The 15,419-nt window shown below is 43.2% G+C and overlaps 2 protein-coding genes and 1 long non-coding RNA gene across 4 annotated transcripts; 1 reads left to right on the forward strand and 2 right to left on the reverse strand.

Annotated features, from left to right (window-relative positions):
* Positions 1-32: 32 nt before the first annotated feature.
* On the forward strand, positions 33-1,922 carry LOC120902890. The gene is made up of 2 exons (XR_005739500.1): positions 33-479; positions 627-1,922. It is a non-coding gene; the product is annotated as an uncharacterized LOC120902890 (long non-coding RNA).
* Positions 1,886-3,643, reverse strand: LOC120902889 (mitochondrial fission 1 protein). The gene is made up of 3 exons (XM_040311967.1): positions 3,486-3,643; positions 3,195-3,308; positions 1,886-3,094 (listed from the first exon to the last, which is right to left on the reverse strand). Exons 1-3 carry the CDS (start codon positions 3,528-3,530, stop codon positions 2,807-2,809), a joined length of 447 nt encoding a protein of 148 aa, XP_040167901.1. The 5' UTR covers positions 3,531-3,643; the 3' UTR covers positions 1,886-2,806.
* Positions 3,644-10,354: 6,711 nt separating this feature from the next.
* Positions 10,355-12,231, reverse strand: LOC120902140. Of its 2 annotated transcripts, XR_005739380.1 has the most exons (4): positions 11,404-12,231; positions 11,097-11,341; positions 10,895-11,036; positions 10,355-10,814 (listed from the first exon to the last, which is right to left on the reverse strand). XR_005739380.1 is itself a non-coding variant. In XM_040310673.1 (3 exons), exons 1-3 carry the CDS (start codon positions 12,206-12,208, stop codon positions 10,983-10,985), a joined length of 1,104 nt encoding a protein of 367 aa, XP_040166607.1. In that variant the 5' UTR covers positions 12,209-12,231; the 3' UTR covers positions 10,889-10,982. The 2 variants fall into 2 exon arrangements, 1 of the variants encoding a protein (XP_040166607.1); XM_040310673.1 differs by lacking the exon at positions 10,355-10,814 and having other exon boundaries at positions 10,889-11,036.
* Positions 12,232-15,419: the final 3,188 nt, after the last annotated feature.

Here is a 15,419-nt window from a genome sequence, read left to right on the forward strand (position 1 = left end):
AACCCTTCTTCGTAGTGTATGTGAGCATTACTGGCAAGAATGATCGCGGTCGACTGCACTGAACCGTTCAGCTGCATGTCAGCAACAGTAAAAAGAAATAAAGAAAGAAAAAGTAAAATATTCAACCCTATATATTATACCCCCTTCAATAATCGGAATTACGGTCCCGATGATTGCATTCGATCGCGGAATCGTCAACCGATTGGGGGCTAAACACACTAAAGCCATCACGAGTACTTTGTTTACTTTGGAGAGAATAAGGGGTGAAGTGTTTGTGTGTGTTCCCGCTTTATAAAGCGGGCTTTGTCGTTCCTATCAATATTGTCGTTCCTCTTCACAGCACAGTCCCCATTATCACACCCGGTTTTGATCCGTACCCTGACCCCTGAGAGCAGGACGATCGTCGCCCATCGCCGCTTTGCATATGCGCAAAAAGTATTCAAATGGGAACAGGCGAGCGGTTCTTCCATAAGGGAAAAGTTGTGAAAATTATTTTATTTATTGCATTAAAGCTATTTAAAGGAAAAACTGTCCAAAATTGCACATTTTGAAATATGGATGTGCAGATTTTCTATTCTATATAATTTTATTTTAATATTTTCTTTCCATTCTTCTATTCTAAATAGCCCAACTGCGCGTGTAGCGACTGTGCAGGGGACGAAAGTCATCGATCAGCATGTTGTGCCCATTAAACTGACCCACCGTAAGTGCCGTCGGGGGCAACCGCTCGAGGTTCTTGCTGATAGTGTTCCGCTGCACCGGCTTAAATCCACTTCCGTTCCACTCGACCGCCGTCGGATCGGTCTCGCCGGGATCGATCGGGGCTAACGGATTGTCGCCGAACACGGCAATGTACTCGGGCGAGCGGACAATTTTCAGTATTTGCATCAACGCCACCACACAGGCCCATAGGTAGAACAGCAGTACTGTGGCAACAAATCAAACTGGATAAGACGAATTGCTCCATTTCAACTTCTCATTACACTACTTACACAAAGCAAATCCACCGGCAATGGTGAGAGCTATAAGGTAGCCCACGTTAATGGATTTTTTAATCACCATCATTCCGATCACGTGGGTCAGTGTGATGCAGGACAGTCTCGCCAGCTCCACCACTATGAACGGCACTAGAAGGTAGCGTTTCATCTGCAACGACACAAGCATAGGGAAAATCACTTAAATTACTTTTTCGTTCAAAACCTTCCCTTTTCAAAACCTAAACTCACATAATATGCACCCACCATCATTGTACCGCAGCAGGGCAGGTACAGCGCCATGCCGATCATAATCAGTGTGTAGAACATTCCAGCCTCTGTTTTGCACACCCCAATCAACCAGACGAACACATCGTCCGGGTTGTACAGGTGCATGTTTTCCTCGTAGTACAATGCTTCTTGCTCTAAAAATTGACCACCACCCAATGCTGCCAGCGCTATCATCGTTACGATTGTTTCTAGCTGCATCGAGCCACAAGATAAGCAAAGAAAATGGACAATTTCGCGATTTATAAATAGGCTTTCAGGCACAACGAATGTGTCTCAGTGATGCTTACTATACAGAATCCTCCAACAATGATTGAACCGAGGCGTACGGACAGTCGAAAACAGAACAGCCTCATCAGAACCATACTGCTGCGGACAGGGAGCGTGCGTTTGTACTGCGTTCGCTTTCTGCCACCGGGGCAAAGGATCGGGTTGCGTGCGGCTGGGCAATTAGGGGTGGATCGTTGGGTGTTTGGGCTCATTAAAACCGTAAGTGTCCTTTTGTGTCCCATGATTGGGCGTGTAATTAGCGACGGAAAACTGATATGATGTCTATCAGCATTTCTTTTGCAATATAATTGTTTTTGGATGCACATTAACTTCTATCACAAGTCAAAGAGCGATTAAAATAAATATTTCTATATTTGGATCGATTATTAATAACACATTTTCATCAATCCGGTATGTTGTATCAAACCGGTTACAGATATCGTGCGACATGGAGTAAACCCTTTTGCCCGCTGTGTGTACGCTTATCAACGCAGTATCGATTAGAAGAGTTTTTTTTCTGTTTGCTTCAAGGACACTCTGTGACATTGATTCTCCAAGTTTTGTACAGTGCTAGAGATAAATCTACTCACTGTACCTTCATTCCGATTACAAATAGTAGCCTTACCACTAACAAACAATCTATTTGATACATTCATTTTCAAGACTCTCTCTTTTTGACGCTTGTGCCGGAATTATTACTTATACACAGACGTTTGTTTTTGTTTTACAGTACGGCAACAAGCTACCAGTTGCCAAAGAAATAATTATTTTAAAAACATATCGGAATAAAGAGTTGAAATAAGCCACGGAAACACATATGCTGTACCAGAGAGAGGTTTAAGCGATAGATTGAAAGAATGGCATTAGTTAGCTGCCTCATTGTTGACACAAGTGTGTACGGGGGAAAACACAGTGATTCGGTTCGCGTTAACGCTTGTAAATGAAATAACGTTGGCATATTCAATAAATGAAAGAAGAATTGAAGCAAGATTGAAACTTCTATTCGCTACTCTGTAAACAATTACCCGAACAAGTTGAATTTAACCAATTGAGTGTAATTGAATTCTCCTACATCACATACCGTGGATGGGGTTGCGTTAAAAACTACATTACTCGCTACCTAAAACCTTACCAAATTGAATTGAAATTGAATAACAAACCATTCACTATATAAAGTTCGGTCTGCAATAGCAAAGCTCTGTGTACTTCTGTTGTGAAACGCACAAGCCCGACAGCTCGACACGATCGCGCCGGAGGGCTTAGCGAGGTGATTTTCATTTCTTCAGCAGTGCAAGCCCCAGCCCCAGAATGCCACCGACGACAAGGGCCGCACCGGTCGCCTTCGCCACACCCTTCAGTCCCTCGATGTCCATGCGTTTCTTGATTAGCTCCTCCAGCGCTATCACCTGCTGATTGTTTGGTTCAATTTCCAGAAAGGCCTGCGCGTGCTTCAGCGCCTCCGAGTACTCCTTTAGCCTTGTGTGCCCAATTGCCATGTAGTACAGATAGTCGCGACGTCCTTCCGGATGCTTCACGAACAGGTCTTCCAGTAGGACAAGTCCCTAAAACAGAATGCAAAAAGGAAAGCAATTATTACCGGTGTTGCCTATGACACATAATGCACCATTATCATCATCATAATCATCATTGTTGCATCATTACCGTTTTCATATCGCTGGCAAAGTCGCTTCGTACCATGCAGTATGCGTACTCGAACTGTGTGTTGGTTGAGACGGCTCCATTTTTGAGCTCTTCGTTGTACTTTTTCTCGAACTTCTACAATAAATATGAAAGTCGTATTTCAAAGAACACAAACAAAGACGCATTAGTGATTCATTCTACGCACAATTGGACTGGAAAATAATGCTGACGAATGCCACAGGGCAAGGGAGCACAGAAAATTGCATGGAAAATCTACAAGAAAATACAAAAAGGGGAGAGCATTCCACTTACCTCCAGCTCATCGTTCACAACAGAATCGTTTAATATTTCCTCCATTGTGGATTGTGTGATTGCTATTCGTGAATATTGATACAAAGATTACACTTTTACGGCACTCGCACAGACGTGTTTACAATTGGATTCGTTCGCAATTCTGCTAGCCCGGATTATCCGGTTGCTGTCATTGTACCGTCTGGCTGAAATTGATTTTGCTTTACACTGTTATTTTAGAAAAAATGAAGTAAATAGGTTATCAATTTATTGTATTTACACTTTATCTTATTTGCATTCAAATAATTTTGCTTCTAGCTGTAAAATAGTTTTACAAAATAAAGGAGGAAAAAGTCGTGAGCTATACCATTGTGCTGATACGAATAATTTCATTGCTGTGAAATGTTATGAAATATTTCATTTCAAAATTTGAAAAACGAACTGAACGGTTTTTGGTATCTTTTGTAAATACACGTGCCTTTTTAAATGATGTTTTTTTTTTTGTCGTTTGTTTTTGTACTAAAAGTATTGCTATTAACATTGTTTTTCATAATCATTACATTTAAGTTCATCTATTTGGTTGATTGCTTGCTGGATAAATATTGAAATGTATGCTCCAACTGAAAAGATAATCTAGAAAGCAATACAAACTGTTAAGAAGAATTTTTTTGTGGAAGTGAATGAGGCAAAAATCTTACCGTTAATATAGGGCTAAAGTTTAGATCGAAAAAATCGCCTGCTGTAAGTTGGATGCTTTCGAACTGTGTCTGCTGTAAGAAGCTTTCAATCTAAAACGTAAAAAAGTAACATGTCGTTTTTACATGCACATTATTTTCTGAAATACTTACTCTTGTAAACAGGGCACGACATTTTATTTGAATTCCAAGATTCATCGTGTGAAGTCGATGTCTAAGATTCTGGGCCGATTTCATTGCACAGCTGTTTATGTAGAACGTCGCCCCCAGCAATATTATTCGACAAATTAATCGGCTTATAATCCCTATCAATAGAAACGCTCGTTAGCTCGCACCAGTCCACACACTTCCCATTACACCTATGGTCGATACTAACTTGCAGCATGATGTCGTTGATTGTTGAGCAACCAAAACACCACCCAATAAGAGTTGGATAAGATGTGAATGTAGTTCTTGCAGTAGATGATAAGGTACGTCCTACCGTAAGCTTCATTTAGCGCAACGCTCGCCTGAAACAGATCGCTGTACAGTGCTTTCAACGCGTTTAGCTTACCGGCTAGAAACTCCATGTAGCGCATACTTCCTAGCTTTTCAGAGCATTGAAGTAACCCCACGTGATGCTCCAATGCGGCTCGTGTCATACGCAGATACGAGTCCAGCAGGATCGCTGGATAGATGATCTGCTGTAGTTTGATGTTCAAAATATACTACAGAGCGAAAAAGTACACGTAGAACCGTTTTGTTTGCATCTGTTCTGCGCAAAGGTACAGGTACGATTCATTCACTACGAAGTACAGCAGCGATCCCAGCACAAACCACCAGTACAAACGCATGACACGAGTCAACCGACGCTGATCAACCATACCGTACCGTTGGAGCGTTTGATGAGCCTTGTACAGCAGTTGCCAACATCCGCAAATATTATCTCTGGTACGGAAAAGCTCCACATACATCACCAGGATTGACAGTCCGATCGTAAGCAGTTTGATAAAATCCACCACCATTCCAATCGCTTCGCAGTGATAAAGAATGCACCGTCGCCGGTAGATGATGAGCGCCAGATTAACCAACACTCCGAGGAACTGCACCAAGGTGAGAGCTGCGAAGGGACTTACTCTGCCACTGGCCAATCGATACGGCTGAAACCCCAGCCACTGGTGGAATCGTACGTAACCGGAAAGTACGTACCATTGCTCGAGCGGTTCCATGTCTCGAACTGAAAACTCGAGCCTCGCTCTATCTAGGTTAGGTAAATATGTGCCAACTCTGAACCTCCCCCCTTTCGACCAGGATGGTGAACGCGCAAAGTAATTATCCCGAATGGGTTGTGCAATTTTCATGATTTAATTTATCCTACTCATCACCCCTTGCTGGCTGGCTGGCGACAAAGCACCACCAAAAAGCTTCCACAAATAGGGAGCAAGAAGCACTGTCCAAAAATGTAATTCACTCTGCAAACATTGATCACCGGACCGGGGACTGGGTATTCGTAGCGGATTTCGCGACCGGATTTAGTGATGTGTGCCGATTCAATTTTTAATCAGAACTAAACTATTGGCAGCTATCTGTTTGCGGGAGAAAATTAAATACCGTCTAACGAAGTAGGAAGCTTTTCAGAAGGCGCCGACAACGACAAACTGTGCGGTATGACACATGCACTGAATTATTTATAACCAAATCATTAATCAATGTTTAACTCCCTCTCGAAAAGTAGTTTGGAGTTCATTTTAACGGATACACAATGCACAACAATTGAACAGTTCAGTGCAAGCAGCATGTCACGCCACCACGCGCCTTACGATCGTCGATTTGGTTCCATTTATCCTCTGTTCCAGCTTCTCGGCTTCACGCCAGTACCTCTCCATGGACAGGCCTTGACCTCACTGCACACCTTAACCATCGTGTTTGTGTCGTTTTACACCACCGGAGAAATTATCGTTCTATCATACTCACTGATCAAACCAGAAGCTGTCTTCTTTCTTAGCGATGCTACCGGAACCTTTGCCGACGCTATTCAGTTCGTAATTCCGCTGGCAGTACCGCTGGTAACGCTGACACTGTCGTTGCTCAAAAGATCCACCCAGAAGCGGATTGCTCTGTTAATGGATCAGATTGACGGATCAATTGAAGCGCACGGTTCTGCTCCCGGATGTTTGGAGCGATTCAATCACCAGCTTGCCGATGACATCTTCAGCACTATGTTCGTGTTCAACGTGATACCAGCAGTGAGCGAGTTCTTTATCATTTCGCGCATCTCAGGCAATCCGGTATGGCACCGAAATTGGCTACTGAAGGTTTGGTTCTTCATCCTGATTCGGCTCGGTGACTCGTTCTTTCTGGTGCATGTTCTATATCTGCGCAATCGGTACCGCGTCCTTAACAACGAACTGCAGCAAACGGCGTCCACTGCCGGGCGGGCCATTTCACCCGAAGCGATCCATCGCCGATTGGTGCACCTGAAAGCGATGCAAAATTTGCTGAAAGATCTTACCGGTGAGGTAAGCGATCGTTTCGGCTGGCAACTGTTTGCTGTAATAACGATGCTGTTCATATGTACCACCATCGATGGATATTGGATGTACGCGAGTCTGCACTATGATGGGAACCTTTACAAGGTGGAATCGTTTCTGTGTGGTATTTCACCGGTATTGATGTTTTTTGTGCTTTTCAACACCTGCCAGAAGTGTGTGGATGAGGTACGTTGGAGGGAGTTTGTTATACTACGTGCTCATTTTAGTTCTTACTTGCAGGGAGAAATCACCTTCTATTATCTTCATAATGTACTGAATCGTGTATTGCCTCAAACAACTATCACGTTAGTAAGTACTGAATCTTTTTTTAAACCAAATTTCTCATTCTTTTGAAAAACGAATCATCTTCTTGCAGATAGAGAACTTTTCTAAACAATTAGACAACGAGCAGATCAACTTTTCTGCAGCAAACTTCTTTGATATACGCTTATCCTCATTAACGATGGTGAGAAAATTGAGGAAAATATTTATATTCATTTGTTTCATTTTACACAAAATATTGTTCTCGTTTGTTGTAATGTTGTAGATCTTTGGATCGATTACATCGTACTTGGTGATTTACATCAATTTTATCCCCAAAACCGACACGTTCAATGATTACAACAAAGAGCATAATCTGGTCACAACATAATACTACATCGTGTTTATTATTGCTTATGGAATTGTGGATTTCGCCTTAAAGACATTCTATGCAATCATTTTGATATTTGATTCGTTCTGGGACATTCAACCAGTGACTAATCATGACCAAAATGTGTCTCTTTTTAATCATTTCAATCACATTACATTACATTACATTACATTACAAAAATAAATCATTGCATTGTTACAATATTTTTTAATAATTATTTTTAATTTTTATTTTCATTGCTTAGTGCAGTTTTCTAATGACATTCAGTCACTTTTCCAAACTCGATCGAAGGGGAATGATAGTAGCAGTTGCCTAGATACAACGGTTGTTTTATTTTATTTGATGAGTATCCTGCCCAGTTAAGCGTACAATATGGAAAAATGTTTAAAAAACATCCAAGGAAACCACAATTTCATGTCATTTTGACAATCGCTACGATTGTTCTCGAATTCGATCGCGTTTGGGAAAGTGGTTGATTATTTAATTAAATGACTGTATGTAACTTAAATTTGCAAATAATTACTATACAACTATGAAAAAGACCCATATCAACCTGTTAAAAATAATATTGTTATATACACATCAAATTCGTTTGAAATCGTTTGCTTTCAGATGAATTTGGAAGAATTATTTGGTCTGTAATACTTTGGTAATCTTCAATAAATTAGCTTTATGCTGTGTCATTTTTTCAACAAATACTCGTAATGAAACGAAATACAGTCATCATGAGCCCAGTTAAAAATGTATTTAGGATTGAAAATTATTACATAAAGGTTTATTGAATCACGTCGCTTTCCTAAGTTAGAGTAATTAAATGCTCATGTGCGTGCTTTTTAATATTTTCCAGAGATATAAACAAATATTTGTGATAGACTTACAAATAGGAAAATAAAAATATTTTTAAATAACATATGCAGTTCTCGTCCCCATTTACCTATTGCCATTCGTATAATTGCACACATCTCCAGAAAAACCTGATTTCAGTAATATGATAATTATAATAGCATGTATAAACTCGGTGTGAGTGTATTTTTTTTTAACTTCACAATATTTTCTCTTCAAAATTGCTCGAAGCGTGTAAAAAGTGCGTGTAAAAGTGCAGTCACTCAATTCGCTCTAATGATCCACCACCGCCCTTCACTAATTGAATTGACTACATGTAGAAAAGGATGAATTATTATGCCAATGGACGGCAAACTAGATGAAAAATCTATACTCGATCAATATTTACCTTCCATGTATTAATCTTCGCTCTTCATGTATTAATCTTTGGTCGAATTCTTTCCACGTTGCTTTATTCCAATCCGAGCGAAATACTTCCTAATTGTTATTAGATAAACCTATCACCTCTTAATTAGCGCCTGCCACTCAACCACCCACCAATGGCGAAACAATGCCTCAAAATGACCCACTGCCATCGGGGCAGAAAATCGCCCCAGTTTCGATCTCAAAACTTTCCACATCATCAATCTCCGTCAACGTGAAATTCCCGGCTGATGATTTTCTCACGTCCATCAGGGCGCATCGATACACGCGAATGGTTCGAAAGAAATCTCAGTCCTTTGCGTAGGGGAAACAGTCATTACGATCAGTCCGTTTCTGTCGTGCCGTCACTCTGCACTCTGTTTCTAAAAGATGCTTGTGACACTTATATTTCAACTGTGTGCCCTGCAGACATACGCCAGCACGGATGCTCCTCTTGGCTCCTCACTGGCGCTTTTGTGGTGCATCGGTAACTGCATCCTGTACGTGGGTGTGCTAACGTTCTGTATCATCGAGCGCAGATGGTTGTTTGCCGATGCACGCACCGGTACCGGTATTAACTTTATTCCCTTCATCAAGACTTCCATCACCATCGTGACGCATTTGGTGGTGCTACTGGAGGCGCTAATAGCACGTGGCGTTTACCGTGCCCTAGACGTACGCGTAGCATCGGTCGATGGCGCACTGGGACATTTGACGGATAGGGCCGGTACGCGCTTGGCCCGTGCTCGGACTCACTTCCGCAACAAACTGCTCCTCTTCTGTGCGTGCTGCTGTGCGATTGAACTGGGAATTCTGGCACTGGTTTACTCGGACCCCGTTCAGCTAGCGCTCTGGTGCCTCACCGTACCATCGCTGGTTATCATTCGATTGAAGCACCTTCATCACGCATACCACATTGAACGCCTAACGGCCCGGTTCGACATCCTGCGGGAACAGCTGGAGTCTCTCGTCGCCGATGGGGTATCCCCCGGGCGGCCCAAACCGACCGAGGCGACTGCTGTTCCCCCAAAAGCCCAAACATCTTTGACCCGCTGGAAGATGAACGGCCCTTCCCGACCGGCTGTCATCGTGGACTCGTGGACGGGACTTTCGACGATGAAATCCCCGGTCAGCATCGGTGCCACCTCCCAGGTGGATTGTGTGCCTCTTCGACGAATGTTTGTGGCGAAAGGCACGTACCTAACGCTCTGGCACGCCTCGAAGGACCTGAACGGGTGCTGCGTCTACTCGCAGCTGGCCAATCTGCTCCAGAACTTTATCCAGTGCACGTGCGACCTGTACTCGCTGTACGCGCTGCTTTATCTCAATCAGCTCGACGATATTTTCGGTAAGTGGCCCAACCCACCAACCACCCCTTGCTGACCTATTGCACCTTTTGCTGGCTAAAAATACATTTCCCCCTTCGGTTGCACTGCGAGGCCAAACGGAGGCTATTGATTTTTGTACCATCATAAATTTTCACCCTTTCATCCTGTTGGCGCTAGCGGTTAAAGCAAAAAAAAAAATGCTAAAGTGTAAAATTTTTATGAACGATAGAACAAAGAAAGCCGAAAAAGGGGCAAGACAGATAGAACAGAACATAAACCTCTACTCACGTCTTTGGTTGCAGCATACATCCTCAGCATCGTGGCCACCTTTACCGCGCTCGGTGTTGTGCTGGCGGCGTGTGAAAACTGCAAGAACCAGGTAAGCACCTGGCCAGGTCATCCAGTGAGACAGTCGCTTCCAATCGCGTGTGTTTTGCATCCGTTTTGCAGGTTGGCCAGATGGGACAGTTGCTGTACAAACGGCTGCACGGTGATGAGGCAGATTTGCTCGCGAAAATGGTTCGTATTCGGTCCCGTACGCCCTTGTGTCGGTCATTGTTACGGTGACACGGTGTCACGTTGCAATATGATGGAGCGTGTGCTGTGTGCTTTCAGATCTAATCAGTCAATAAATAAGTAAGAGAGCAAAAGGAGTAGCTTCGCTACAAAAAATGACGAATGAAGAATACATAACGTATGACTTAGACGAGGCTTACTGATGGTGCATTTCTGACAAGGGGCTCCATTTGTGCTTTTTTTTATTTATTTTCATTTGTGTTTTCTTTCTGATTGACTCATATTATTTTTTGCAGTTAGAAAACTTTTCGCTCCTGCTTCAACACACTCCAATGTCCTTTTCACTCGGTGGTTTCTTCGATATGGATTTTGTGCTGCTGAAGGAGGTTTAGTAGACGTCCTTGCTTTAATGTAACAATAAAACAATAGCTTATATGTTGTTACTCTTTTTAATACCTAGATCGCAGCCGCTATTACAACGTACATGGTAATTTTCATACAATTCATGCCCAAGGAGGATACGCCAACAGACGCAACCACTGCAAGCAACTCGACTCTTGCTAATAGTACAGCTACTGCGACGCCTGAATGAAGAGTGAAATCGATGTAGTGATGTTGAAAGCTATCTAGAAATACACAGCATTAGTAACTTAAATGTTTGGAAGAGCTACTTCATGTTCACCCACCTGCATTAAAGTGCCATAGTTCAACCGGTACATACTTAATGGCGTCATCGCAAACGGTTGAGTGGATTCTAGTTTTAGCAGAAAGTGTTGTACCATCTGCCAGCCCTGATCGCACCGTAACTGCCACCGAAGGTGAACGCAGTGTAGTAGCACCCGCGTACGATGAAACTCCGACAAGATGCGCTCGTTGGAGTGGAGATTGATTATCAAACAGATGAATTTCGACGACAGACAACACTCCAAATCTGCAACGCACAGTCGGAGAAATTATTCGTTTTGTCTTAAACTTGTTTTGCACGCTACCTACACAATGAGCCAAACACTTTGCCGCTCATAAACCCATGAACAATCCAGTACGTGTCCGTTAGTATGTAGATGTTATTGATCAGCTTTATAATGGCCAATGAGTAGCCGAACGCTTGGTTAAGTAACTCGAGCAACCGCTCGACTCGTGCAAATCCTTCCATTAGCTTGCGCAGATAGCCACAAATTTGTCCATCACTTCGACGACCCCCGTACCGGCTGGCACCATTGCTTAGCTCGATCGTCCATGCTAGCTCACTGTTTATTGCCTTCAGACAAAAGCCCAACACATTGGTATAGAGCAGGATTTGTAGCTGTCGCAGATGTAGCAACAGAAACAGCACCCAGAACAAGATGGTAAAGTTGGAACTGCGAGCTGACTTTGTTATCCAGTACGCATACGTAAGCTCCCACCAGGACATATACACGACAAACAGTGCAACCGTACGCAGGTGTGCCTGGGGCAGTAGAGCCCACTTCGCGCTCGGGAAAATGTTGTGCAGTCGTTCCAGCTCGTCCCAAACTTTATACAGCACGCCGCGCTGGTAGCCACTCTCGAGCAAAAGTGAATAGTAGGTGAAAACCATGAGCAGAAATTTGAAAAAATCTACCACATATCCTAGCGCGTTGTCGGAATAAATCACCAACGATTGGTGCTGATAGATCCAACAGAAGAGCCCCGTAATAATGCAAAAGTTTAGCGTAATGAAAAACAGCGATTCACAGTCGAAGGTTCGTTGCCGCTTAGGACTGAACCATTGCAGTGCCAGAATTTGGTAGAGCACGATCACTTTGGAGAAACATTCCATGTTATACGCCGCATGCAGGAGCACAGGATACAATGGCGAGTTAACAGCAAATAAGGTTGCATTAAGCCATCCAACTGACAGGTTGGTGATAATATCCACAAAAATGATTCTCTGATAGCGGTGATGGATGTGGCTTAATTTGCCTTAATGGAAGCAGCTTGTTTAATAACATCGCGTGCTGCGTCTACAGCTATTCATCGTCGATATCTTCCAGTTTAATATCCTTTGAGAACGTTATAAAAATAATCATGTACGTGGTTATTCCTGTGCCAAACTGGAAAGGAAAAGGAAAACATGACAGCTTCAGGTGATTACGAGAGAAAACTTTGCTTTTGCATTAAATTTTACCATTTTTAACAGTGAATAATTGATCTCAAACAGTCCGTGTGCTGTTAAACGAATCCGTTGCTGTGCGATCTGTAAGCCAAAACGATAAATGATCTTTCGAAACGTAGAATCGTTTCCCATCGGAATATCCAACAGTGCAGACTGTAATGAGGCGGCCTGTAAACATTGGTTGTTAGATCATTAAGGATCGTTCGTGAAGGAGAGTATGTACCTACCACGCCAAGGCAAGACTCGGCAGAGCTAAGTAGCAGCACAATGATAGACGTCGATGGTAGCAGCGTAATCACGATTACTACTAACAAAAGAACACTGTTTGAAAAAAAAACCACTGATTAAAATGATTGAAAATGCATTACCTTTATACTCTGTAGCCTCAAACCACTTCATTGACATATACAACCAGTATAGATCGCACGATAGTTGCACAAAGTTGCCCGTAAAGTTACATATCTGAGACCATCCAAAGTTGCGATTGATACAGTCGCTAAGCTCCCACAGTTGGCCGTACACACTCTTCAGGCTAAGCAGACGATCGACAGACTGTGCGTACATTGCTCGAAACACGGCCGTATCCTGTGGCTGCTCAACGAGATTCGCCATGTACTCACCCGCATCCACCAAATCATGATGTAGCTTCTGCAGGTGTATCTTCAGTATGTCGATGAAGAACATGTGAAAAAGGTGGCGCAAACGAAGGAAGGCGTGCAAAATCATGATCACCAGCCAGTACGCCAGATCGGAAGGATCATCCCAAGCAAGGTAGAGTACTTGTGCTTCAAGAAACGAGCTAATCGCTAGATAGGCATAAAACTTCCACAAGTAGTGGCGTATGAAACGCTTAACGTAGACCTTCCGTGCACTGAGTCGAATGAGGGCAATCTTTTCCCACACAAGCCGATGTGTGTTTCGCTGCAGGACGGTATCTATGAAGATCGCAAACACGGACAACGTTAGTGTTCCATACTTGATGATATCGTTTAGGCTAAGGATCTGCAAGCCAGTGAAAAAGAAGTTCACTCGGTTCGACATTATGATGCAGAAGAGGGTTAGGTAGAATGAAACTTGTAATATGGGCAGATGTAACAGCGATCGTACGTTGCTGCAAGGTGTCAGAGCGAACGTGCAGCAATCGAACGGGAATGGTATGAAACCGAAGCACTTAAAGATACCGAATGCTACAGAGAGTAGCTGCTGCCCGTTGGGGAGCAATGGTATCACGAGGTTCATTGTGCACGTACTGGGCGAAGAACGTTTTCGTGAAACAATAAAATGTACGTCGGAAGAGTGTTGATGAGAAAATTGCATGGTTGTGGTAAATTTGTCAACAATGAATATTTCATTTCCCTTACTCTATTGCCCATCAGGATCGTCTCTAGGATGATTTGCGCTAGCCTTGTCTTTTAGTACACGATGGCATCCGTGAGGAAACTATTCATCCTGGTTACTTTTGGAGCATTCTCTTGGCTTCTGTTACTGTTTCAATTGTTTGGATTTTTCAACTTTCCGCTTAAACTACACCACGTCGATGGTCTTGCTATTGGAGAGCAGCGTTGGTCATCCTCGGTCTGGAGTATCTTGCATCTAGCCAGCGCAGTGATCAGCGGTGTACTGGCTAAACGTCACTACAACTACCTCTTCGGTGGTCTGATGCTAACCGACGCAATGAACAACTACTTCAAATACGTCATCGGATTGCTGACGATTTTCGTAACCGTGGCCGACTCCTGGTTTGAGGTTGAAACGCATCGCTCGATTTGGATGCGCTATCGTGCTCTCGCCACCAGAAATGGTACCATTCTTGGGCTGATTGGAAGAGACGAGCTAGCACGTGTACTGTTGCGTTACTTTTTCGCCATTCTGACGATTGTAGCCGTGTGCGCTATGGTCGAGTTTACAATATACAACCAGCTTACGCCCGGTACGCAATGGCATTGGTTTTGGCTGCATAACTTCTACCCGTACACGTTCAGCCACGTTAGGCACGTGTTTCATCTGCTGCACATCAGTCTGATGGTCTCCAATCTGCGCCAGTTACAGCGCAAATTGGTCGCATTGCATCAAACGGGCGAACGGGAGCGCTTGGAAGAGTACCGCGCACTGTACGGCGAGCTGTGGCAGATAAACGAGGGCATCAACGAGCTGTTTGGGTTTTCGCAAGCGTGCAACATTGCCTCCAGCTTCGCACAGATGGCGTTCGATCTGTACTGGGTGTATGCGATGTGGCAGAAGCAGCAGAGGGGAGTAGAGTGTAAGGAAGGAGACAATTGGCATTTATCTCAATCTCAGTAGCACAAGTCTAAAACTTTATCCTGCTTTAGTGCAAATCTTCTGTTTCGTTCCGACGCCTGTTATCATAGGCTTTTTGATGCACGCGGCCAAAAAACATCAGCTTGAAATGGATGCGGTGCAAGGGACGGTTCTCGATATAAACTTCGGGCAGGATGCTGAGATGGTGAAGCTAAGGTTTTACTTTTTGCATCAGTTGCTGCGCAATCGGATTAAGCTGACCGCGAAAGACATATTTGACTATGACTACACGTTAATCCGAACGGTAAGTGTTGGGTCGAGTTTTGTTTGAAATGTTCAAGTAAAGCTTAAACAATGTGATCTCTTTTTACAGCTTGTTATTGTGATACTTACGTATGTGATCATATTTATTGAAATAGCAGATTAGAATTACATGTCCGGGAAGGTAGATAAAGAAGACAACATTCTTTTCTAACGTTCGATATGGGATCGATCTGATTTGGAAAAGATGGATTGGAAGGGGCTGAACATTTATTAAAAAACGTAGGAAATTAAAGAGGTTTACTAATTGTTATTCGTTTTCGTTTTCGTTTTCTGGTGCATGGATATAATATAA

Source organism: Anopheles arabiensis, chromosome 3 (assembly GCF_016920715.1).
Source record: "Anopheles arabiensis isolate DONGOLA chromosome 3, AaraD3, whole genome shotgun sequence".
NCBI lineage: Eukaryota > Metazoa > Arthropoda > Insecta > Diptera > Culicidae > Anopheles > Anopheles arabiensis.